The sequence below is a fragment of the Salvelinus alpinus genome, chromosome 2 (genome assembly GCF_045679555.1).
Source record: "Salvelinus alpinus chromosome 2, SLU_Salpinus.1, whole genome shotgun sequence".
In the NCBI taxonomy this organism is placed as follows: domain Eukaryota; kingdom Metazoa; phylum Chordata; class Actinopteri; order Salmoniformes; family Salmonidae; genus Salvelinus; species Salvelinus alpinus.
In genome coordinates this window covers 49,117,925-49,142,530 of record NC_092087.1, presented here as the reverse complement: position 1 = coordinate 49,142,530, position 24,606 = coordinate 49,117,925, and the positions used below count along the sequence as shown (strand labels likewise).

At 39.9% G+C, this 24,606-nt stretch overlaps 1 protein-coding gene and 1 long non-coding RNA gene across 3 annotated transcripts in view; one reads left to right on the top strand and one right to left on the bottom strand.

Annotated features, from left to right (window-relative positions):
- Positions 1 to 249: 249 nt before the first annotated feature.
- Positions 250 to 24,606, bottom strand: part of LOC139564024 (uncharacterized) — a 108,276-nt gene continuing 83,919 nt past the window's right edge. Inside the window, exons 1-8 of one of the 2 annotated variants that reach the window (XM_071383197.1) lie at positions 2,466 to 2,618; positions 2,226 to 2,279; positions 1,978 to 2,034; positions 1,763 to 1,849; positions 1,583 to 1,601; positions 1,442 to 1,473; positions 1,294 to 1,334; positions 250 to 639 (exon numbers count right to left, since the gene is read on the bottom strand). In XM_071383197.1, coding sequence (XP_071239298.1) covers positions 475 to 639; positions 1,294 to 1,334; positions 1,442 to 1,473; positions 1,583 to 1,601; positions 1,763 to 1,849; positions 1,978 to 2,034; positions 2,226 to 2,279; positions 2,466 to 2,613 — 603 coding nt within the window. In that variant the 5' untranslated portion in view covers positions 2,614 to 2,618 and the 3' untranslated portion in view covers positions 250 to 474. Of the gene's footprint in view, positions 640 to 1,293; positions 1,335 to 1,441; positions 1,474 to 1,582; positions 1,602 to 1,762; positions 1,850 to 1,977; positions 2,035 to 2,225; positions 2,280 to 2,465; positions 2,619 to 24,606 lie in introns of those variants that run through there. The other variant, XM_071383208.1, reaches the window with a different exon arrangement.
- LOC139551018 (uncharacterized) lies at positions 23,303 to 24,066 on the top strand. The gene is made up of 4 exons (XR_011670181.1): positions 23,303 to 23,381; positions 23,597 to 23,658; positions 23,764 to 23,808; positions 24,003 to 24,066. It is a non-coding gene; the product is annotated as an uncharacterized lncRNA (long non-coding RNA).

Below are 24,606 nucleotides of genomic sequence, written 5' to 3'. Positions count from 1 at the left end.
CCAATCTTAAACTGAAAGTCATGAAACACAGTGGGAGAAAGAGAGATACTTTTATCCTCTAGTCAGTCTGTCTGTGATAACAATGCTACATATAATGTTAATAATATAACAATATAATATATTACAACGAATAGGACATTTGTGCTGTACTTACATGTTCATTTGCAAATGCCTGTGTATCCACATCAACAGGACCTGCACATCAGAGAGACAATTCCATGAGTAAGAGGTTGTGTATGTATGTATGAGTGTGTGTTTGAGGGGGGTCATGTGTATTTTACATGTCTACATTGCATGTGTGTTACTTAGTCGAGTTTGCCCTATTGCGTTAGTAACAGCCAAACAGAAGAAGTGCAAGTAACAAGGCTTGATGTCATTTCACACTTCTCCTCATGTCTCAAACCACCCTGCAGATCTACAGCTCTATTCTCACGCTCCGCAGATGCTCTGACACATTCATTTCTGTTTTAAGTGTCATATATGCGTTTTGATATGGTTGATAAGGTTAGGCCCAACATTTAAGCATGTACAGTAGCTGTGCACTTGCAGATGGTCCAGAGTTCTGAGGGACAAACCTGAGGGCATGAACATGGACAGTACATAAGTGATCTGAGAATCGATTCCAGCACCTGAATCCACCTGTAGTAGAGAGAGAAGAAGAGAGAGAAGAGAAGATACTTTTTATCCTCCAGTCTAAAACCTGTCTGTCTATTCAACTCTCTAACTCGTGACATGAACGGCACCCTCTGTATCACAGGAAGTGTTTGTCGGTTTTGTGTCATTCTGAGGTCTACACATGTCCAATGCAAGATGTAGGTTATTTGATAAAACATTGTTTATACGACTAAACTCTGTACCTACTTAGGAACACATTTACAAGTTTTAACATTAATTAATGTATTAAGAAATTATTTCTGGTGACAAACATCTTATTTGGTAATAAATAAAAATTACGATATAAATCTGTAAATAAATACAGCTGTTGGCTTGATACTTTGAACATTCATATGTTGAAGCAATACTAATGTAACATTAAGGTATTGATCCTCAGATCAGACAGTCAGAGGGCAGAGGATGCCGGTGAGAGGAGTTATAGGAGGACGGTCTCATTGTAATCGTTGAAATGGAATGAATAAAATGGAGTCGAACACGTAGTTTTGATTTGTTTGATGTGTTTGACTCTGTCCTATTAAATCCATTACAATGAGCCTGTCCTCCTATAACTCATCCCACCAGCCTCCTCTGTCAGAGGGGTATATGTGTACAGATACCACTGTAATGTAGAATCCTCACCATGACTCTGCTGCTCACCGCTCCCATAGACACCAAATCATCTACAACAGAAACAAAATGAAAATGGAATTACAGTGTTTGTACATGCCTGTATATAGTTCTGTAAGTCGTATGTGTGTATGTTTGATGTATTTTGTTTGGAACATACATTGGCTGTGATCATCCTGTCTGGCTGTAGGTCTGTACAACATAAAAGTATAAGAAGGTTGTGGTAAGAACATCTCATCATGGACAATACAGAACTAAAGGTTGATACAATCTACATCATATTCACAAGGGGAATTCTTACCTCTGAGAATTGTTTTTCTCTGAAAAACAAATGAGGCTAAATTAATTATATTGAATATAGTCTAACCTATACAATATAATCAAAATTAGTTGATAAATTAACCCATGCCAAAGTCACTTACATTAATGTCAGCACGGTAAATTTGCAAATGATTTGTTATGCATAATCAAATGTACTCACTGGTCCTCCTGCAGAGACAGACAGCTGTCAATCCTACCAGGAGCACGCCCACTCCAGAAGCCACTGCTGCCTGCCATAATCGCCCCACTATTTGGTGACATGATGACAACGGGAGAGGTCATTAGCTCTTGGACCACATTATTGTTCGTCTAAGAAAATGTGCACAGCTCTGTTTTCATATGTGTGAGAAAAGACAGCGAGAAAAGGATACTTACCCAGAATGCTTTCTTGACTGTTTGATTCCACATCACTTTCTGTGGAGCTTTGACCTCCTGGGCACATGCAAGAGAGAAGGACAGTTTAATAACAGAGTTATGTAAATATTTCTAAGACGAGACAAATTGTTTTTATTAATCCTAAACCTTTGACTGAATTTACATTTGGCTATATTTGCAAAACTGGTGTATGCTTTAATAGACAAAAATATTTAGCAAACTAAATGAAACCTATTGGCTATACTTACTTTCAGTTGGACTCGCTGGGGTGTCAGTGGTCAAAGTACAGCAAACAGTCGACCCTGATGCAAAGCAAATCATTGGATCTGATTATACAAAAATACATCTAAATGGGTTGATTTTAATCAATCAAATATCAACCTCTTTTTGTAATGAGGCAAATTTGTGATGGAAAAAAACATGGAGAAGATAAGCTACTCTATTTGTTTTACTTATATTCTCTAACTAGATAAAGATGACTAAGAGACCTGATAAAGGATTCACAGCCGTGCTAGGGGTCAAAGGGGAGGTCAAACCTGGTGAGAAGAGATTACTCATATTACACAAGAACAAATGTAAATTAATATAATATCTAAGGTATTTCAATAAGCAGAAAGAGAGAAGTACAATACACATTACCTACAAATCAGATGGACTAAAAATTGTTAAAAATCTGGACTGAAATTACAAGCAGCTATGAATCTATTAGTTAACCGGTCAGAGCTTTAGTGAATGAATGTGAACAAAGACATTGTACTTGCAAACTAAGTTTAAATTGGTGGATCTACTTACTGGTAGTTGGTGTCACTGTGGTGTCTGGGGTAAAGGTAGAAGTAACAGTCGAAACAAATGGGAAGCAATATGACTACACAAGAATAAGGTTTTACATTCACATTTGGGTCACTTAATTTTACAGGCCCGTAATCTTAACGCTTGACTGTATAATTGGAACTTGCAGAGATGGTAATTTAGAGGCCCAACACACCTTCTGTAGGACTCACTGTCGTGCTGGGAGGCAAAGTAGATCTAGGACCTGGAGTCAAACCCACTGAGAAAACACATATTAATGAAATTAGCATTTTATTCATGATCGTATTAATGATCATCATGGTGTTGTTGGCCTTTTGAAATACCTTTATGATTTATCTATTCAAAGTGGGCAAAGTAGGACTATAAAAATCACTACGGACAGGTGGCTTCTAGCCCTGGTAGATTATATTTCTCCTCATTATAGAGATGATAAGACCAATTCATAAGGTGATAAGGTCTTTCAGGACAGATAAGGTGTTGATTGGTGTTGACAGCTTCCTAGAATAAAGTCACCATGTATCTAAAAAGCAGAAGCCAAAAAGCGCATAGATACGATCTAAACACTCGACTAGATGAACACAGACATTCTATTACTTGTGCTGATGATCCCAGACATTGGTGTTGAGGCTGGTGTCATATCTATAGAACAGCTTAATTTACACATTAAGACAATTATTCTTATTGCTGAAACTTTTGTTGCTTTAAAATAACAGCAGTGCCACTTTAAAAGCACAAATGTGTAGTCTACCTGCTATAGAAGGTGTCTGTATAGTTGTTGGATCACCGATGTGAACTCCCACCAGATCTAAAATAATTTGGGATTGAAATGTGGTATTTAGTTTGTTGGTCAGAATGAGTATCGTCATACTAAGAAGATGCTAAAATCAAAGTGCGTCAGATCATGAAGACCTGCAGCCCTGATAGATTTGTTTAGATAATGACTCACGTGCAAAGCTTTTCCCATCACTGCGTGGTGAGAGAGAGTTTGGTCCTGAGCTCACTCTGTAGTCACAGCTCACCTCCTTACGCCTCACTGACTGTAGACGACTGATCAGATCACTATGTTTTGGAGTGAATATACAGAACTGCTGTCCGGATGCTGAGGTGGCTTTTCTCCTCTTGATCTTTGCTGTGAAGGATGGCTGACTCTCCTCTCCAACATACAGGTTACAGGTGGTGTCAGAACTGACGGATCCACGAATCAAACAGATGATGTTGAAGTCCTCATCAAGATTGACTGTAATGTCTGGTTTTAAATCTGTTAGGAAAGAACAGAGACTCCTTTTTACATCACTCTCTTTGAATGTAATGTATATGTCACAATTGACACTCTACTAAACTAGCGCCTGCCATTCTCTTTATATTACGTATCAGCATGTCTTATTTGATATCATGCATATTTATGATGTTTAATCATGTGTGCTGTGTGTTTACAACGATTGCCTTTCACTTAATTCCTTACATTCTCACATGTGAAATCAAATTGAATCGCACGGACAATTTTGCTTGCTTGTATGGTGTGCAGTGATTCCACAGATCTCCCTCTCCCTGCTCGGGAGGAAGAGACAAACCCTGTTCGGGTAGAAACGAATGAACAAACCCTGGGTAGAGCCAAACTAATCCTGCTCGGGTAGAACCGAATGAACAAACCCTGGGTAGAGCCAAACTAACCCTGTTCGGGTAGAACCGAATGAACAAACCCTGCTCGGAAGGACCCGAATGAACATTGGCCACCGATCGGGAATCAACTGCTGTGTTAGTTTGTCCCGTTGCTTCTAGTTAGTCTACAGCCCTAAATCCCAGCCTATTTATACGTTTCTAATAGGGCCGTAGTGATACTGTGTATTACTGTGTCAAGCTGAGTTTATAAAGAACCTTTGATTGTACTTTGGCCTGTCTCTGTGGTTGTTTGCCGTGGGATCTTAGAACTCTACTTTTGACATGTAGATTTCAAATATGTATTGTCTTCACAACAAATATTTTTTAAATGACATTGGATGAGATTGTTATTTAAACAGAATCATTCAAGACAATCTGAATATAACATTTCTTACCAAGAATAGTAAGAGAGACAGAACCACTTTGCATCGACGGATAGTACGTTTCTACTGTGTAAAAACATCTCAGTTTGATCTCAGCAGATGAACTTTGACCTGCCCACGAGAGCAGCTCAGTCCCCGTGAGTGAGCGTGTATAGGGTGAGTGTTTAGGATCTCTCCCCTCTGTGTAGAAGTAATAGTGAGACACAGAGACAGATGGAGGAGTCTGACAGCTGAGTCTCTCTCTCTGATGACTGAAGAACTCACTGTCAGCCTGGGAGGAGGTGGGTCTCTTTGAAAGTTGCATTTAAAAAACCTTACAGGTAATTCATACATACTAACAGTATGGAAAATCCATTAATAAAATGTTAAACTATCAGCATTTATGTTTGTACAAAGTACAGTAAATCCTGTCATTATGTGAAATGAAGACGTTTAAGAAATACGACAGAAGATCTCATTTTCAGAACGAGCATAATTAATACGGTATAACAATGAAGTGTATCATTGTTTAAACCACCTACTTACCCTGAACAGTGACTGAGACAGGGTCACTTAAAGGAGATGTGTGAGACTCCCTTACAGTGTAGTAACATGTCACTTTGACCACAGCTGGAAATGTTGGACCAGACCTCTTGAGCAGCTCAGTTCCTGTTATTGTCTGCGTACACGATGAGTCTGGAAGAATCTTCTCCCCCTCCATGTTGAAGTAACAGTGAGACACAGGGAGAGAGGGAGGAGTCTCACAACTCAGCTGAACTGATTCTGTCTCTCTGATGACTGTAGAACTCACTGTCAGCTGAGGAATGTCTGTGAGAATAGGGGAATTAAGTATTTTGTGGTTTTGAGAAATGTACTGACAGTCTAATCCCTCCTTGTTATTTCAGACTTAAGGATCTTGAGTCAATTACTTTATGCGGCGACAGTATGGGAAATTAAGGAGATATAATATATTCCTTGATTGCTTCATGTAATAGGTTATGACAACACACAATATGATAACATATCCCAAGAGGAACATGGTAATGATGGCACAACAGTACATTGTTTACAAACATTCAAACAATCTTCTTACCCTGAATTGTGACTGTTGACGGCTCACTGTATATGGATCTAAACTGTGAACCTGTAGCACTATACTGACATTGTATTTTGACCTCAGCTGGTGAACTCTGACCTGTCCACTTCACCAGTAGTGTTCCTGTGAGTGTCTGTTGACAGGGTGATGGTAGGGTGAATTCCACTTGCCCTTCCATTTTGAAGAAACACTCAGAGACAGATGGAGGAGTCTGACAGTTCAGCTGAACTGAGTCTCTCTCTTTGATGACTGCAGGAATCACTGTCAGACTGGGCCGAGGAAGATCTGTGAGATCAGAGGGATGATGGAGTGACTTTTTTAATTGAATTATAAATTAATTTTCAATGTTTAACTACTCATACAGATAACGTACCACTTAATATTATATGAGTTTGAAAGAGAAAAACAATTAAGACACTGTTGTCTATTTAAGCAATAAACAATGAGAACGTGCCAGGAACAGCCCTTAGGAGGGAGTCATCACACAATAATCCTCGGCTTCGATGGGCATTTAGCTTTTTGTAAAACGGTTGCCAACATTTAAACAAAAGATTAAGGACATGTCTTTCATTAAAGACCTATTATTGTGTTTTATTTTCATCCTTCCACCAGGACAAATGCTCATTTTGGGACGTTGCTATATGGGCACAGGCAAACAACGTAAGAAGTGGATTTTTCTGACCAGAACTGTCCCAGAGCTTGGGGAAGTGTGTCTGTGCTTGTGCTGCAGCAGCAGGTGCACAAGACAAAACTTTACCAGCGTCATTCATATCGGTGAATCGCTGTGACATATCAAATACATGTGACAGTGTAATCAATCTGTAATAACTACGTAAAAAAGTAACGAACGTGTTAAATTATTATGTGACGTACAGTCATATCCAGGTCCTGATTGGTCAACAAGCTTATTTTACGCTTCAAATAGTGTTATTTTATGCATCAAACAGTGTTATTTCACGTGTATCTTGTTTGAAATGCAAAGACCCAAATGGCTTTCCATACTTTCCGGTGAATGACACAGTGGCGTCATGTACAGATGCGCGTAACTCTTGGCTGTAGTAAGAAAGCCACGCCATCTGCGCCCATTCAACATAGCCTAGATTTACGTTTTTATTAGTTCTAAACAAAATAACTTTTGGGGGGCTCTCCTACGCTTACAATGATGTTTTGATTCTTGCTTGAACAGTCACTAAGATTATATTTGGTTGTGATCTTTGTAAAATAACTATTTTGGATGCAGCAAGTTGTTAGCTAGAATGCTAAACACTCACTGACATAGCAATAGACTGTAGCAAAAGATAGCCAAAGAGACATTTTACTGGTTGAAGTTTAAGTTATTTTTAAGTATAATGCGGTTGATTTGCGATGATGACACAAACATTATATTAAGCAGGACATTCATACAAGCCTTCAACTCCAATTATAATACAAAAGTAGTATGAAATGCAAACATATTGTTTTTGTTGGCGTTCTAGAAAAACTCCCCCATGTTCTGTCACCATAGTGGATTGAGCAGTCAAATGGAATAGTGAATAGACTATTTTTTGTGTTTGCAAATGTTACCGCATGAGGGAGATGCGCCAAACGTTTGCAAACACAAAAAAATAGTCTATTCGCTATTCCATTTGACTGCTCAATCCACTATCTCATCAGCCCAGCCAGGCAATTTATAAACTTGATCACCACTGTAAGAAGCATTTAGATATTATATCCCATTTATTTTAGACTAGCATTTGGTTTTCAACAGCAGAGATTTGTATTAACCTTGCTGTCTGTCTCCGACGTTTGCAACATTGTTTCAATATTAAAATTTGATCACCTCCAGCTGCCCCATAGTAATGAACGAATGTGTCGGGATGAGACAGTCTGGCAGCTTTTCTTAGCCAGTCAAAATCAGGAATCAGTATAATTTTTATGGATATATTCAAAGAAATGCCAATAGAAAAACACGAAATGCAGCTAATTTACTGTCATTCCAGCTTCAGTTAGAAGTGATTATGTTAGCTGTGTATTGTAGTTGGCTAGCTCCTCTGAATAGTGTCCTGGAGAGAGAGAGCACATTTTCTATGCTAGGCGAAATCTTGCATCGAGTCATTAGCTCATTGTTATGGATAAATCCCCCCCCCCCAAAAATTATGGAAAACAGCTTAAAGAAATGCAAATGCAGCTTCTTTGCTGTTATTCTGGCTGCACTGTTTGACGTGACTGTGTTAGTCGAAGTTTCCTAGCTAGCAAGCAAGGGATTAGAACGTTGACAGCCATCATGGCAATGGAACATTTAGAATGATCGACCAGCTGGCTTGGGTACCAACCCTAGATTTGTGTTGGGACTACACGGAGTGTCCCAAACAGTTGGAGCATGGATTTTACAATGTGTCGAAAGCATTCCACAGGGATGCTGACCGATGTTGACTCCAATCCTTCCCACAGTTGTGTCAAGTTTGCAGGATGTCCTTAGGGTGGTGGACCATTCTTGATACATACAGGAAACTATTGTGTGAAAAACCCAGCACTGTTGCAGTTCTGGCACCTTCTACCATACCCCGATCAAAGGCAGTTAAATATGTTGTCTTGCCCTTTCCCCCTCTGAATGGTATACATACACAATACATGTCTTCAATCTGTCTCCTCCCCTTCATCTATTTATTGATTTAAATGGCTTTAACAAGTGACATCAATAAGGGATCATAGCTTTCACCTGGATTTCCCTGGTCAGTCTATGTCATGTTAATGTTTTGTATACCCAGTGTATACAGCATCTCGTGGAAGGATGAAATCTTATGGATGAATTCATCAAAATAAAGTTTTTATTGAAAATATGTCAATTAATATTTGAATATTTTGGTAACCCGTTGTTTTGTCTGGTAGCCCAAAAAGTTACATATTGCAGCTTTAAATTCATAATAATGATACTGACCTTTGGCTTTGATGTACTGGAAGGTATCTGGACATAACAAAATGGGTCATTATTATGCTCTTTTTGCCATTATGAAAAATAAGAAAACATGAGATGGGAACACTTTACACAAGCTGGCGAAGCGGAACAGTCTGTAATGCATTCACAGCCATGTTATCAAGCAGTGGTCATTCTTATCTGAACAAAATGTAAAATAATGACAGAGAAATATAAATCAATAGAATAATCAATGGAATAAGACACACTTATTATAACCATAACATGTTGAAATATTAAGAGTTCCTAAAGTAAAAGACTAAAAGACTAGAAAGAAGAATGAAATATCCTGTAGCACAAACAGATGGAGCAGAAAAATAACTCACCGAAAAGGAGGATGAGCAAAAACAGATGACCAGCCATATCAGGGATGAACAATGTCATTTTTAGAGAGATACATACATACTGTTAGTCAGACTTTACAGAAGATGGTGGCTGTGACTGGGACAAAGAATACATGTTTCAATAGAAATGTAGACGTGGGGCTTGTTCACAGGAAAACCACAGATGTCTCATATGACAACTGTGGGCTAATGTCATGTTGCAGAGGACAAAGAGGCTGAACATTCAGAATCATTTATCGGTAATTATTTTTAGGTTCTCAAGCTATCTGTCTTTAACAGATGTTATTTTGTATTATTATTGCCGACAATTCGATTTTTAAAACCAAACTAACATGTCTGTCTGAGATTTTTTTTTTATCTTCGACTTTTTGTTTTAAGTTTTTAACTGCTGCACAAAGTTTAACTACAAAAACCTTGCATTTGTGGTTAAGAGTTTGATGGTCTCTAAAATGTAGAAGGGTTTTCATATTTCATTTATGTTTGGTGAGTCGTGTTTAATAATATGCCAGAGCTGTGAAGGTAAACTGATAAGCACAGTAAATGAAAGGAAAGGATGGAAGGAAGGAACGGAGGAGAGAAGAAGAAGCGAGTTCACACTACTCGGACTGATCAGTTTACCTTGAATGCGCTAACTGGTACCTAAATGTCAGCGCCTGTTCAGATAAACCGCGTGCTTTGCTTGAAGTGCATAACATTGAACGTGTGTAGGCTGAGAATGCAGTTGCTGTTTTTAAACTAACGTTTTTATGTAGCCTAACTTTGAGAGTAACCGTTTGATCATGTGACCTAAAAAAAAGCAGCAGCAGCCGAAGAAGTAACTTCATCTTCTGACGTGCCCAAAAAATATGAAAAAGTGTCGGGAAAAGCTAAACCAGGTTTGTAAAACCATGTGCGGTTTAGGCCAATTTGAGTAGCCTAATTTGACGGTTATTTGGTTAGATTACGGTTGATACATTTGTCCATTTCATTGTTAGAAACCAGCAAAGCACCTGCTGTGGCACAGAGAACTCCTCTTCATCCACCTACGATGTGATGGTTAACGAAGCGCTGAAGGAGTTGAACTCTCGAAAGGGGGTCTCCTCGCAGGCCATTCGCGGATACATAACAGAGAAATATCCATCTGTGGACCTGGTGAGGTTGAAATACATGATACGCAAGACCCTGAAAAAAGGATTCGAGGGCGGGGTATTGGTGAGGACATCAACTCGAAAGCAAACGGAGCACAGGGGAGGTTTCGGGTAAGTGACCCATGCATGTCTAAATCTTAAAGTAAATGCCCAGTGTTTCCAGATTTCTATGAAAAATGACCAATAATTTACAATATGAGTGAAATGGTTTTCCTTCCCAAAAATTGTAATTGAGTATGTCAAAGCAGCTTTCCTGTTTGAATTGTGTTTTTTATTTATATATTACTACATTGGGCAATTACATACCATTTCCAGTGTCACACTGACTCGCGTAATGATGAAGCCATAGGCCAATGCGCTCCTCTTGGCAATAGCCTATCTCAAGATGAGCTACTTTGAAAAACAGTGCTGACGGTCACTAAAAATTGGGAGTTGAGAATTATAATGGGTGTACATGCAGTGTTCTATTTTCCAAACGATGTTTTTTTCCCGCGATTTGTATTTTGAAATGTGCAAACAGACAGCTGCAACCAACTATCTACATATAATCCATGGATGGCAGTTCCCGTTCAAATCAGGACTGGCAGCCATTGCTAGAGTACCCATGAGTTACCACTCAAATTTCCAGGGTAAGAGGTTCCAAAGATCAATGTATTATGTCTATGGCCACAACACAACAAGCTGTACATTTGGCATGCATGCTGCCCAAATTGCAGCCTTCCCGACTGTAGGCAACCAGAAACTGCCAAAATAAAGGAAACAATTGAGTAAATGAGTGTCACGTTCTGACCTTTATTTCCTTTGTTTTGTCTTTATTTAGTATGGTCAGGGCGTGAGTTGGGGTGGGCTGTCTATGTGTGTTTTTCTATGTTGGGGTTTTGTGTTCGGCCTGGTATGATTCTCAATCAGAGGCAGCTGTCAATCGTTGTCCCTGATTGAGAATCATACTTAGGCAGCCTGGGTTTCACTTTAGGTTTGTGGGTGTTGTTTGCCGTGTCAGTGTTTGTTCGCTACACGGTACTGTTTCGTTCGTTTGTTAGTGTTCTGTTTGTTGGATTAGCATTAAAATTCATCATCATGAACATTTACCACGCTGCGCCTTGGTCCTCCTCTCTTCCACCTAACGACGAGCGTTACAATGAGGGACACAAAGTTTATGGTGTGTGTGGGGTGTGTTTTCCTGCCATGGTTTAGGTCAGTTTGTAGAATTTATGCCAAGGTGCATTGAAGCTGTTCTTGCAGCAAACACCCTTTTTAAGACACTTTGTTGGCGTTTTCTGTATTTTGGCAGTTACCTGCATGCGCTTGTGAAAACAAGACAGTTATTTTTGAGAAACTATTGATACTCTGTGGCTAAATATGTTCTCTGGTGTATTTTGAACATTGAGAACAGGGTCCCTTGGTTGGTTATAAAATAAGTAATTTGTTTTGTTGCCTCTTGGGCCCAGCCCCTGACTCACATAATTGACCAGTCACATTTAGTTATTTTGCAATTTATTTTTTCAGTTACCCATTCAAGGCAGGGCCCCCCATTTACCCACATAGGGCCCATACCTCTCCTCCCCCTATCGGATGATTTGCAGAGTGGCAGCAGGAAGTTGTCTAAACTCATTGAGAGCGGGCTCCTGAATCTGCCTGTGGTTTGCGGTTGCAGTAAAAATATATACAATTTATCTAATATATTATAGTACAATGTATGAATATATTTGTGACTTTTTTTTCTGCCTTCTGGCTTCATCGGCTGGAAGCCCCTTTGTTAATCCGGCCCTGGGCGTACCCCGACATCAGAATGGTGTGGGCATATACCTGTTTCAAAAAATATTAAATCAAGTATACTGCTGATTGGCCAGCTCAGCCAATGAGCCAACATGATATAATGTTCAATGAGGAAATGGCAAGCATTATCAAAATTGCCTGTTTTGTGTTGCAAGTTTAGATGTTTTTTTGTTGTTTGTTTTTATCAAGTTATGCTTTGGCTACAAATACGAGTATAGGATTAGTGATGGGGAAACAAAGCTTCCTGGAGCATTGAGATTTTCCAGCTAATTGTCTGAAATAGGTTAATTACTCATGGCTTTGATCAAGTTCACACTAGTGACACCTGCTGGTATAAAGAATTTAGAGCAGCCAAATTTTTATAGATTATGTCCCACACCCCATAGAGTGTGTGCAGTGTAGCCTTTTTGTCTTCTACCAATCAGGTGGTTGTTCGATAAAACAAAGCTTTGGACGTCATTGACCACGTGCTTCTGATAAAGTTATACGGGCGTCAGCACTCTGCAATTTCAACGCATGCCTCAGAGCTCAGGCATCAACATTATTTGGGTACAAATTAACAGAACATACATTTTTTTAAAGTGAGATATCCACTGGACAGTTACTTTTAATAGGCTCCTTGTGGCAACTAGGCTTTGTTAACCCAAGTAATTAAATCAAGAAAAATGTGATCCAAGGTGAATGGACTTTATTTTCTGAATGTGATAGTAGCTTACTTGCCAAATGAGCCAAACTTCATGGTACCAGTTTTGAATATAAAGTGGTGTGTTTATTAGAAAAGTCAACATTATATGACAAACATATTGAACATGGGCTTGCTGTTTAATATAATGTAGCTCAACGTGTGATCACTCTCCCTTACCAGCTTGCAGTCAGGGTTAGGGTCAAGGAGCCCAAGCCAAAGGCCACTGAGAACACTGATCCCAATGTGGAGAAGGCTCCAAAGGCTGCCAAGGTTGGAGCCAAGAAGACTAAGGACAAGGAAGCCGGTAAACTGAATCCACTGAATTGATTGTGCTCATCACTCCTAGGATTTAGACATCACCCTATAATCTGCCCAATTGTATGGGATCATTGTTATTGAGTTACACCCATTGCAATGGAGGACATTTAAAATTGCTCATTCAATGACTTGTATGGGTATCTCACTTCTCCTCATTGTGTCCATGATTGCATGCATACACACACATCACTAACTCTTGTCTCTAGAAGCTGAGAAGAAAAAGGCTACAGCCAAAAAGCAGAAGGAGAAACCTTCAGAGGCAAGTGTGGTGTCAGTTATGTTCTGACTATTGGCATTGTTCAAGTGATTTTGGTGTATAGGGACTTTTTTTACACTTTTCTCATTGGTACTGTTCCCTAATTGGGCTTTACCATGGTTAAATTGAATCTCAAATGGTAAATGCTACCACAAACCAGCAGCATTGCAAACCTGTCATTTTCATCTTTCAGGATGCAAAACTCAGGAAGTCCACAAAAGCAAGCTAGCCTTTGCTTTCCTGACTGACTGTGTGTATTGGTTCCTGACTTCCCTGAAAAGCTGCATATCGTGGGGACTATTCGATGCTATTGCAGTCCGCCACAGGATGTTTTTGTGCTGGTCAAGGGCAAACAGGTCTGGAGTGAACCAAGGGCTATATCTGTTCTTAGTTCTATATTTTTTGAAAGGGACATGCTTATTTAAGATGGTGAGGAAATTACTTTTAAAGAACGACCAGGCATCCTTGACTGACGGGATGAGGTCAATATCCTTCCAGGACACCTGGGCCAGGTCGATTAGAAAGGCCTGCTCGCAGAAGTGTTTTAGGGAGCGTTTGACAGTGATGAGGGGTGCTCGTTTGACCGCGGACCCATAGCGGATGCAGGCAATGAGGCAGTGATCGCTGAGATCCTGATTGAAAACAGCAGAGGTGTATTTGGAGGGCAAGTTGGTCAGGATAATATCTATGAGGGCGCCCATGTTTACGGATTTAGGGTTGTACCTGGTAGGTTCCTTGATAATTTGTGTGAGATTGAGGGTATCTAGCTAGATTGTAGGACTGCTGGGGTGTTAAGCATATCCCAGTTTAGGTCACTGAACAGAACAAACTCTGAAGATAGATGGGGGGCAATCAATTCACATATGGTGTCCAGGGCACAGCTGGGAGCTGAGGGGGGTCTATAACAGGTGGCAACAGTGAGAGACTTATTTCTGGAGAGATTCATTTTAAAAATTAGAAGCTCGAACTGTTTGGGCATAGACCTGGAAAGTATGACAGAACTTTGCAAGCTATCTCTGCAGTAGGTTGCAACTCCTCCCCCTTTGGCAGTTCTATCTTGACGGAAAATGTTGTAGTTGGGTATGGAAATCTCAGAATTTTTGTTGGCCTTCCTAATCCAGGATTCAGACACGGCAAGGACATCGGGGTTGGCGGAGTGTGCTAAAGCAGTGAGTAAAACAAACTTAAGGAGGAGGCTACTGATGTTAACATGCATGAAATCAAGTCTTTTTCAATTACAGAAGTCAATAAATGAGAGTGCCTGGGGACACGCAGGGACTTGCTTAGCCTCCACATCACCCGAGGAACAGAGGAGGAGTAGGATGAGGGTACGGCTAAAGGCTAGCAAAACTGGTCGTCTAGTGCGTTGGGGACAGAGAATAAAAGGAGCAGATTTATGGGCGTGTTAGAATAGATTCAGGGCATAATGTGCAGACAGGGGTATGGTGGGGTGCTCGTACAGTGGAGGTAAGCCCAGGCATTGAGTGATAATAAGAGAGGTTGCATCTCTGGACATGCTGGTAATACTGGGTGAGGTCACCGCATGTGTGGGAGGTGGGACAAAGGAGGTATCTAAGGCATGTACAGTGGGACTAGGGGCTCCGCAGTAAACTAAAACAAGGATAATTATCCTAAACAACAGTATACAAGGCATATCGACATTTGAGAGAGACATAAAGCGAGGCATAAAGCAATCACAGGTGTTGATTGGGAGAGCTAGCTAAGTCAACAATGGGTAAGACAACAACAGCTAATCAGCTAAGTCAACAACAACAGGTAAAATGGCGATGAATGGGCTGGGAGGGTCGGTTAACTACACACAGGGCCTGAGTTCGGGGCTAGGGCGACAGATAAACATAGGTAAACAAAGTGGAGTACCGTGATAAATGAACAGTCCAGCAGGCATCAGCTATGTAGCCAAGTGATCATAGAGCCCAGTGTACAGCAATATATGAAACAGGGAAACCGCTAGGTAGTCGTTACTACGCTAGCACGCGGGAGACATAGCGTTTAAAGTTACCAGTCCGGGGTAGGTAGAAGCATCTGCTCCGTCGTCCGTCAAATGCCGGTTGAAGGCACAGCTGATGGAATTACGTCTGCAGACCAGTCGGGGTGGTACGACGGGGCGCCGTGTCGACGAAGGGACCGGGCCAGATGGCGAAAGAGGTATTGTAGTTGTAGGAATTCCGTTTGCTAGCCGGGAGATGCGCCTGGCTCAGAGCTAGCTTCGGGGCTGGGTCACTCAGTTGAAGATAGCTAGCTGTGATGATCAATGGTCCAGGGGTTTACGGCAGGAATCTGGCGTTGTAGTGGAGAAAAACAGTCCTAGGCTGGCAGGTATTATACAGGCTAAAAAAAAACGTCTGGTGCATGAGCAGAGGGTAAATGCCGCTAGCAGTGGCTAACAATGACTAAATGGCTAGTAACTTAGCTAATTAGCTGGCTAACTTCTGATGAAAGTTTGGGCTATAGGGTCTAAAAAAATAGCGGGTCCGAGTGAGGCGGGTAACCGGAAGGTATATTTATTTAAAAAATGGAAAAAGAGATTTAAAAATAAATTGGAATATATACAAAAAAGACGAAAAATACAAAAAGTAAACGAGAGGACAACAAACCACGTCTGCACTGCTACACCATCTTGGAATTGGAATCTATGACTCGGTCACACTTATCTGCCATCATTGGCTAGAAAGGTCTTGCCTGCCTTCCATCTTCGAGAACATTGTTAGAGCTCGACTAGCTTGTCAATATTGGCAATATTTTCTACACATCAAAATCATGAGGTTGAAATAGAAACTGGGTGTGTTGACTCAATCCTTCATTTTTAAAACTGCATGTTTATTTGTTTAAAAAAATCAAAAGTGTATATTTCATTGACACTAATAGAAACAGTACGGAAGCACTGAAAGACTGAGCAGTTTCACAGCTCTTCAAGTATGTTCATTCAGTTTATAGATTCATTTATAGTCTCAGCAGGGGCAGATCCAACAGGCCAGGCCAAGAGTGCGGGGCTTCAAGCTGAGCATATTCCGACTCAGTCCTGAACCAATCAGGCCCAACGTCGCGTTTAGCTCGTCCAATAGAATTAAGTCAAGAACCCATCACTTGCTTGATCCAGTGATACATTTGATTTTGTCCACAGCAGTGCACTGTAGCTAGTCACATCAATCCTCCCAGAAAGAAGAGTGATTTGGTGAAATGGGCAAAGACTGGCGTGATTGAAAAGAGGGGCAGAGGAAGACAAACACGGAAGAGAACATATTGGGAGTAAGAAAAGGGAGAAAGGAGAGATTTTAGAGTTAAAGAGAGAAAAGGAAGAGAGATTTTGGGTGGAGAGAAAAGGAGAGCAAAAAAAGGGTAAAGTCACTAGCCATGTGGATCATCAACATGCCAGCTGTTTACCTTCCCAATCCTGCCACAAGAGAAAGACCTCAAGCATCTCCATTAAGGACTGCAATAACAATAAGAAACAAATTCAGTACCACTTGAATCAATTCTAAAGCAAGAAAATGTATTCCACGTGTAAACAATTTCACTGGCTCCTCATCATCCTCCTCCTTTCCGCTAAGCCCATCCTTTGTGCTGGCCTGGCTCCACCACATGCATCAGAGGCAGAGTACGGGTTTGTTAACTTCTTGTCAATATGGAGGCGCTGTTTCCACTTTGGAAAACTCGTGCCCAAATTAAACTGCCTCGTACTCTATTCTAGATCGTACAATATGCATATTATTATTACTATTGGATAGAAAACACTCTCAAGTTTCTAAAACTGTTTGAATTATATCTGTGAGTAAAACAGAACTCATTTGGCACGATGCTCTGTTCCAAGGCCTGCCTATTCAATTGCCTAATTTCTATGGATTTGCATGCACTGCATACGCCTTCCGCTAGATGTCAACAGGCAGTGGAAGGTGGAATGGGGTGTCTAGCTTGATCTGAGGTCGAACAAGAGCTCTTGGAATGACGTGACCACAATTTCCTTTCTCTACCTAGGCGCGGGAAGGACATCGACATTGGCTTCTGAAAAGCGTTCGGTATACACGGTAGGTATCTCCGGCTCTGATTTTATTTGATAGATGTGATGAAAACATCATAAAGTAGTTTTTTTCAACCGAGTTGTATCAGTTTATTCAACGTTTATTGCGAGTTTTGGAATTTTCCTTTCTTTGCGTCAGGAGAATTGGGGCATGTTCGCGCCACATGGCTAGCTACGGTTGCTAATTCGACAGGAGAAGAGGACATTCTAAAACCAAACAACGATTTATTCTTGACCTAGGACTCCTTGTACAAGATTCTGCTGGAAGCTCAACAAAAGTAAGAACAATTTATGATGTTATTTCGTATTTCTGTGGAAAATGTTTAGTCCTATTCTCCGCCCTTTTAGCGGGCGCTGTCTCGCAATAACGCAAGCTGTATGTCGTACTAAAGTTATTTTTAAAAATCTATCACAGCGGTTGCATTAAGAACCAGTGTATCTTTCATTTGCTGTACAACATGTATTTTTTAGTAAAGTTTATAATGAGTTCTTTGATTAGATTAGGTGACTGTCCAAAATATCTCCGGAGAATTTTGTGCATTTTGGCTACGTATTCACAATGTAAAACCACAATTTGTACCTCTAAATATGCACATTTTCGAACAAAACATATATGTATTGTGTAACATGATGTTATAAGACTGTCATCTGATGAAGTTGGTCAAGGTTAGCGATTAATTTTATATCTTTTGCTGGTTTTTGCTAATGCTATCTTTGCGGTGAATAAATGCGGTTGTGTGTTTGGCTATTGTGGTAAGCTAATATAATGCTATATTGTGTTTTCGCTGTAAAACACTTAAAAAATCTGAAATATTGGCTGGATTCACAAGATGTTTATCTTTCATTTGCTGTACACCATGTATTTTTCATAAATGTTTTATGATGAGTATTTAGGTATTTCACGTTGCTCTCTGTAATTATTCTGGCTGCTTTAGTGATATTTTTGATGGTAGCTGCAATGTAAAACTATGATTTATACCTCAAATATGCACATTTTCGAACAAAACATACATTTATTGTATAACATGTTATAAGACTGTCATCTGATGAAGTTGTTTCTTGGTTAGTGACTAATTATATCTCTATTTGGTCGGTTTTGTGATAGCTACCTATGCGGTAGAAAAATTGTGAAAATATGCGGTTGAGTCTTTTGCTATTGTGGTTAGCTAATAGAAATACATATTGTGTTTTCGCTGTAAAACATTTAAAAAATCGGAAATGATGGCTGTATTCACAAGATGTTTATCTTTCATTTGCTGTATTGGACTTGTGATTTCATGAAAATTATATTATATGATATCCCTGTCGCGTTAGGCTAGGCTATGCTAGTCAGCTTTTTTGATGAGGATGCTCCCGGATCCGGGATGAGTAGCAATGAAAGGTTAATCAGTCATACCCCGCCCCTCACACCAGGCCCCGCCTCTGTCCCTCATTGTTCAGGGAGCCACAGCCCGCCGTCGCCTCCCTTCCTCACTCATTGAGAGAGCCCCACCCCTGTAGGTCAAATCGGGGACATCAGGAAGCCATCCAGTTACTGCGAGATGACCTCCCAGTTCTTCCACAGGAAAGCGAGAAGGACGACAAAGAGCAGCGTGGAGAAGGTGCGGCTGCGCGTCATTAAACTCTGTAACTGTTTTAAAGTCACCATTGGCCTCATGGTAAAATCTCTGAGCGAGTTTCTTCCTCTCCGGCAGCTAAATTAGGAATGATGCCAGTATCTTTGTTGTGACTGTTTATATTGATACACCATCCAAAGTGTAATTGTGCAATTTTACCAATAAGTGTCCTTTGTGAGGCATTAGACAACCTCCCTGGTATTGTTGGTTGAATCTGTGTTTGAAATTCACAACGCGACTGACCGACTTTACAGATAATTGCATGTGTGGGGTACAGAGATTAGGTAGTCATAAAAAATCACGTTAAACACTATTATTGCACACAGAGTGAGTCCATGCAAAGTATTATGCAACTTGTTCAGCAAAATTTTACTTCTGAACTTATTTTTGATTTCCATAACAAAGGTGTTGAATACTCATTGACACTTTTTTTTTGCTGACATAATTCCACTTTGACATGATTTATTTAAATGTTTTATTTGACCTTTATTTAACTAGGCCAGTCAGTTAATAACAATTTCTTATTTACAATGACAGCCTAGGAACAGTGGGTTAACTTCTCTAGGGTAGGGGGCAGCATTTTCACGTTTGGATAAAAGCATACCCAAATTCAATTGCCGGCTACTCATCCCCAGGAGATAAGATATGCATATTATTCCTAGATTTGGATAGAAAACACTCTGAAGTTTCTTAAACTGTTTGAAACATGTCTGTGAATATAACATAACTTATTTAGCAGGCGAAACCCCGAGGACAAACCATTCCGAATTCTTTTTTTTGAGGTCTCTGTCTTTTTAATGAGGTTTCACTGAGAAACCAGATTTCTAAGCGAATTGCTTGCAGTTCCTATGGCTTCCACTGGATGTAAACAGTCCTGAGAAATAGGTTGAGGTTATTCCTTTGTGTAATGAAGAAATACGGCCATCTTGAAGTCGAGTCACTCCAGGTGTCCTGGACATGCGCTTCAATCAAACAGAAGGCATGCTACATTTCGTTTTAATCCTGTATTGAACACAGATCATCCCGTCTTCAATTTTATCGATTATTAACGTAAAAAAATACCTAAAGTTGTATTACAAAAGTAGTTTTAAATTTTTTGGCTAAGTTTACAGGTAACCTTTGAGATATTTTGTTGTCACGTTTGAGCAAGTTGGAACCTGTGTTTTTCTGGATCAAACGCGCCAAATAAATGGACATTTTGCATATATATCGACGGAATTAATCGAACAAAAGGACCATTTGTGATGTTTATGGGACATATTGGAGTGCCAACAACAGAAGCTCGTCAAAGGTAAGGCATGAATTATATTCTTATTTCTGCGTTTTGTGTCGCGCCTGCAGGGTTAAAATATGCTTCTCGCTTTGTTTACAATGTTGCTATACTCAGATAATAGCATTGTTTGCTTTCGCCGAAAAGCCTATTTCAATTCTGACATGTTGGCTGGATTCACAACCAGTGTAGCTTTAATTTGGTATCTTTCATGTGTGATTTAATGAAAGTTTGATTTTATAGTAATTTTCATAGTAATTAATTTGAATATGGCGCTCTGCAATTTCTCAGGCTTTTTGCCAAGTGAGACAGTAGCGTCTTGCCTAAACTCAGATTTTTGGATATAAATATGAACTTTACCGAACAAAACATACATGTATTGTGTAACATGAAGTCCTATGAGTGTCATCTGATGAAGATCATCAAAGGTTAGTGATTAATTTTATCTCTATTTCTGCTTTTTGTTACTGCTCTCTTTAGCTGGAAATATGGCTGTCTTTTTCTGTGACTTGGCTCATACCTAGCATAATCGTTTGGTGTGCTGTCGTCGTAAAACCTTTTTGAAATCAGACACTTTGGCTGGATTTACAAGTGTATCTTTAAAATGGTGTAAAATACTTGTATGTTTGAGGAATTTAAATTATGGGATTTCTGTTGTTTTGAATTTGGCGCCCTGCAGTTTTACTGGCTGTTGACGAGGTGGGACGCTATCGTCCCACATTCCCTAGAGAAGTTAACTGCCTTGTTCGGGGGCAGAACGACATATTTTTACCTTGTCAGCTCCGGGATTTGATCTAGCAACTTTTCGATTACTGGCCCAATACTCTAACCAATGATGAGTCGGACCACAGAGTGAAGGAAAAGCAGCCAACAAGTGCTCAGCATATGTGGGAACACCTTCAAGACTGTTAGAAAAGTATTCCAAGTGAAGCTGGTTGAAAGAATGCCAAGAGTGTGCAAAGCTGTCATCAAGGCAAAGGGTGGCTATTTGAAGAATCTCAAATATAAAATATATTTTGAGTGAAGGAAAAGCAGCCAACAAGTGCTCAGCATATGTGGGAACTCCTTCAAGACTGTTAGAAAAGCATTCCAGGTGAAGCTGGTTGAAAGAATGCCAAGAGTGTGCAAAGCTGTCATCAAGGCAAAGGGTGGCTATATGAAGAATCTCAAATATAAAATATATTTTGATTTGTTTAACACTTTTTTGCTTACTACATGATTCCATATGTGCTATTTCATAGTTTTGATGTCTTCACTATTATTCTACAATGTAGAAAATAGTACAAAATAAAGAAAAACCCATATATGAGTAGGTAGTTTATACAAATAATTTACTTTGCAATCTCATGGTAATTTTTATAATTAGTATTACCCTATGCCATACTTCTACCATGTTCCAATGCATCATTATATATTACAAGATAGGTAATAATTTAATGTAATTCAAACAATATCAGTGCTGCTTTTCACATGTATTCTTATAACAAGGGCTAGTTGTAAAACACAGTATGTAATGTGACTGTCGCAGAACCTACATCTCCATGTAAATACAACTGGTATCTTAGTGGAAGTCACACGAATAATACAGTTTGAACTCCGCTTCACTGTCAGTAATTACACTGCTCTTTTATTAATAACATACATGAGAAGAATAGTAAACTAAGCAAACACTGCTCTTTGCTTTGGTATTACCCTGCCATTTGGAACATATCATGCCAAGGAAGAAGGCAGTAACTGCTGTTTAAGGGTCAAAGGTCATGTCAGAGTTCAGGGTCAACATGAATAAAATATTAACTAATAGTAAGGCCACATCACCACATCTCAAATGATCTCCCCAGAATTCATTTGGCTGGACAATTCAACTTGGAAGCCATTTTTCTCAGTTCCACGCTGTGAGTAGTTACTGCCTTTTTGCTTGGTAGGGCAGAATATTAATTTATAAACATAATGAATAAATATATCATAACCATTGCATAATCAATTCCTCACCTTTTCTGGCCATGAAGAGTTCATATTCACAAAGTAATATGACAAATTACCATGACATCTGGTACAGATTTGCCTTGTGACGGGAAAAGTTTAACGGAGATAGGTAAATCAGAGGGGCTGATAAATATGTTTTCGGGGTACGGGATGTCGCCTGCAGTGACAGGAGACTAGATTAATGTGTGCAAGTCAAACTGAGCGAAGAGGCTATCTACACCCTATATCAGAGACACAGATTCACTGAATCATCATGGTAAAACCTATCAGAGACACTTTGAATCGCCACGGTAACCCACAGAGATACAGTACACAGGGTTAACTAAATAGATCTATTGAGTGGGGTGTGGGGGTGGAAAATAGGCTGCAGATGACACTCAATCACAAGTTAGGGAGAGTGAGCTACTGTATATTAGAGAAGCTGGGTTGTGTTGTACAGCTCATCTCTCTCACTGCTGTCTGTAATTAATGTGCCCCACTTTCTTCCCACTGAGGGAAAGAGAGGATCAGGATCACACTGTTGTTCCCTGTTGTCTACCAGCCTCTACCTTCCTCTAACTGCTCTCATCCCTTAGTCTGTTGTAAAATATCCCTCCTTTACTATCACCTCCCCTGTTTAATACTATAACCTCCTCCAACAATCCCTGTCCCCAGAGGTTCTGTAGTGCTCTGTACCAGAACTGTTTATTTTCATAAGAACACATCCCTCTCTCTGTGTCAGAATCACTTCAAACACCCTGGTTGTAGGCTATTGATGGGATTCCATCACTGAGTGTAGTGCTGTGGGTTGCTATTGCCTGCTGAAATCTGTGGGTATGGCGCCATCTTTTGGCTAGAAAAGGAGTATTCCCTTCTGTTTCTGTGACTTGGTTTTCCAGCTGTGATGAATTATGCTGAGGTGCTGAGGGTGGAATGGAATATATAGTGTATTTTATAAGATCTATTGAAAGAGTAGGAATTGTTATTTTCCATTTACACAACATTTGTTGATTGAGGCTAATATCGGTGCTTCTCTGTGTTCCTGTTTTACTCCAGGAAATGAGAATAAGAGTGTGGTTTGGGCCAGCACTGCCATACAACTGCTGGATGACAGGAAGTCGCCTATTGTTGCTTGTAAGCTCCCTGAAAAGCCCCTAACTTCTCCCTTAACTTCTCCCTGACATAGAGAGCTACTGTACCTGTTATAGGCTTGTAACTGTAATGTTTTAAACGATATTAAGCCTCCTTTGAAGACGTGAAGAAACTCTTTAATACATTTTTAAATCCTCTTCTAGATGTACAGTGTGCTGATTGTGTTCTGTTTGTGTTTTTGTTAAAACCCACTATAGGCGTTGGGATTCAGATGAAGCTGGAATTCTTTCAGAGGAAGTTCTGGACCGCTAGTAGACAGGTAGACACACACACACACACACACACACACACACAATATCCAGTGCTGTGAGACATGCTTTATGGATTATTCTAATAATTTATTCATCTTATTGATTCGATCCAGTGTGCTGCTCTGGATGGGAAGTGCTCCATTAGCTGTGATAATGAGGTAATACCAGACAGTAGCTGTCTGTCACTGGCTCATGCTACTTCCTGTTTCTTAGCCTGTGGTCCGTGTCTCAGCTTTTCTACTTCCTGTCTGTACTGTCTGTGACCTTTCTTTGTTTCCTCTCAGTGTTGAATTATTAAATGATGTCATGCTTTGAAGATCTGAATTAATGTTCCTTTCTTTTTTTCTAACAGGACATCAAGTGTTACCTTATTGACAACAACGGATTTATTCTGGTCACAGAGGACTACTCTCAGGTACCATTAATAATATACTAGACGTGTGTGTCCTGTAGCTCCCCTGGTTCCTAGTATTTACATTTAAATAAACATCTTCTTCCTCAGGCGGGGCTGTTCTTTGGAGAGGTGGAGAGTGCTGTTATGAACAAGCTGCTTCTCATGGGCTCCTTCAAAAGGTTAGAGGAGAAATCATGTTACAGTCATACCCTGAACACACACACACACACACACACACACACACACACACACACACACACACACACACACAATGAATGGTCTATTTTCTCTTCTCTCTAGGATCACTCTGTATGACTACCAGGCTCTCTGTAGAGAGTATGCTGGCAGCAGTGACAGCGCACGCTCTCTATCACATGTAAGTACTGCCCCTAAATATTATCACATGTAAGTACTGCCCCTAAATATTGTCACATATAAGTACTGTCCCTAAGTATTGTCACATGTAAGTACTGCCCCTAAATATTATCACATGTAAGTACCTTTCCTAAATATTATCACTTGTAAGTACTGTCTCTAAATATTATCACATGTACATACTGTC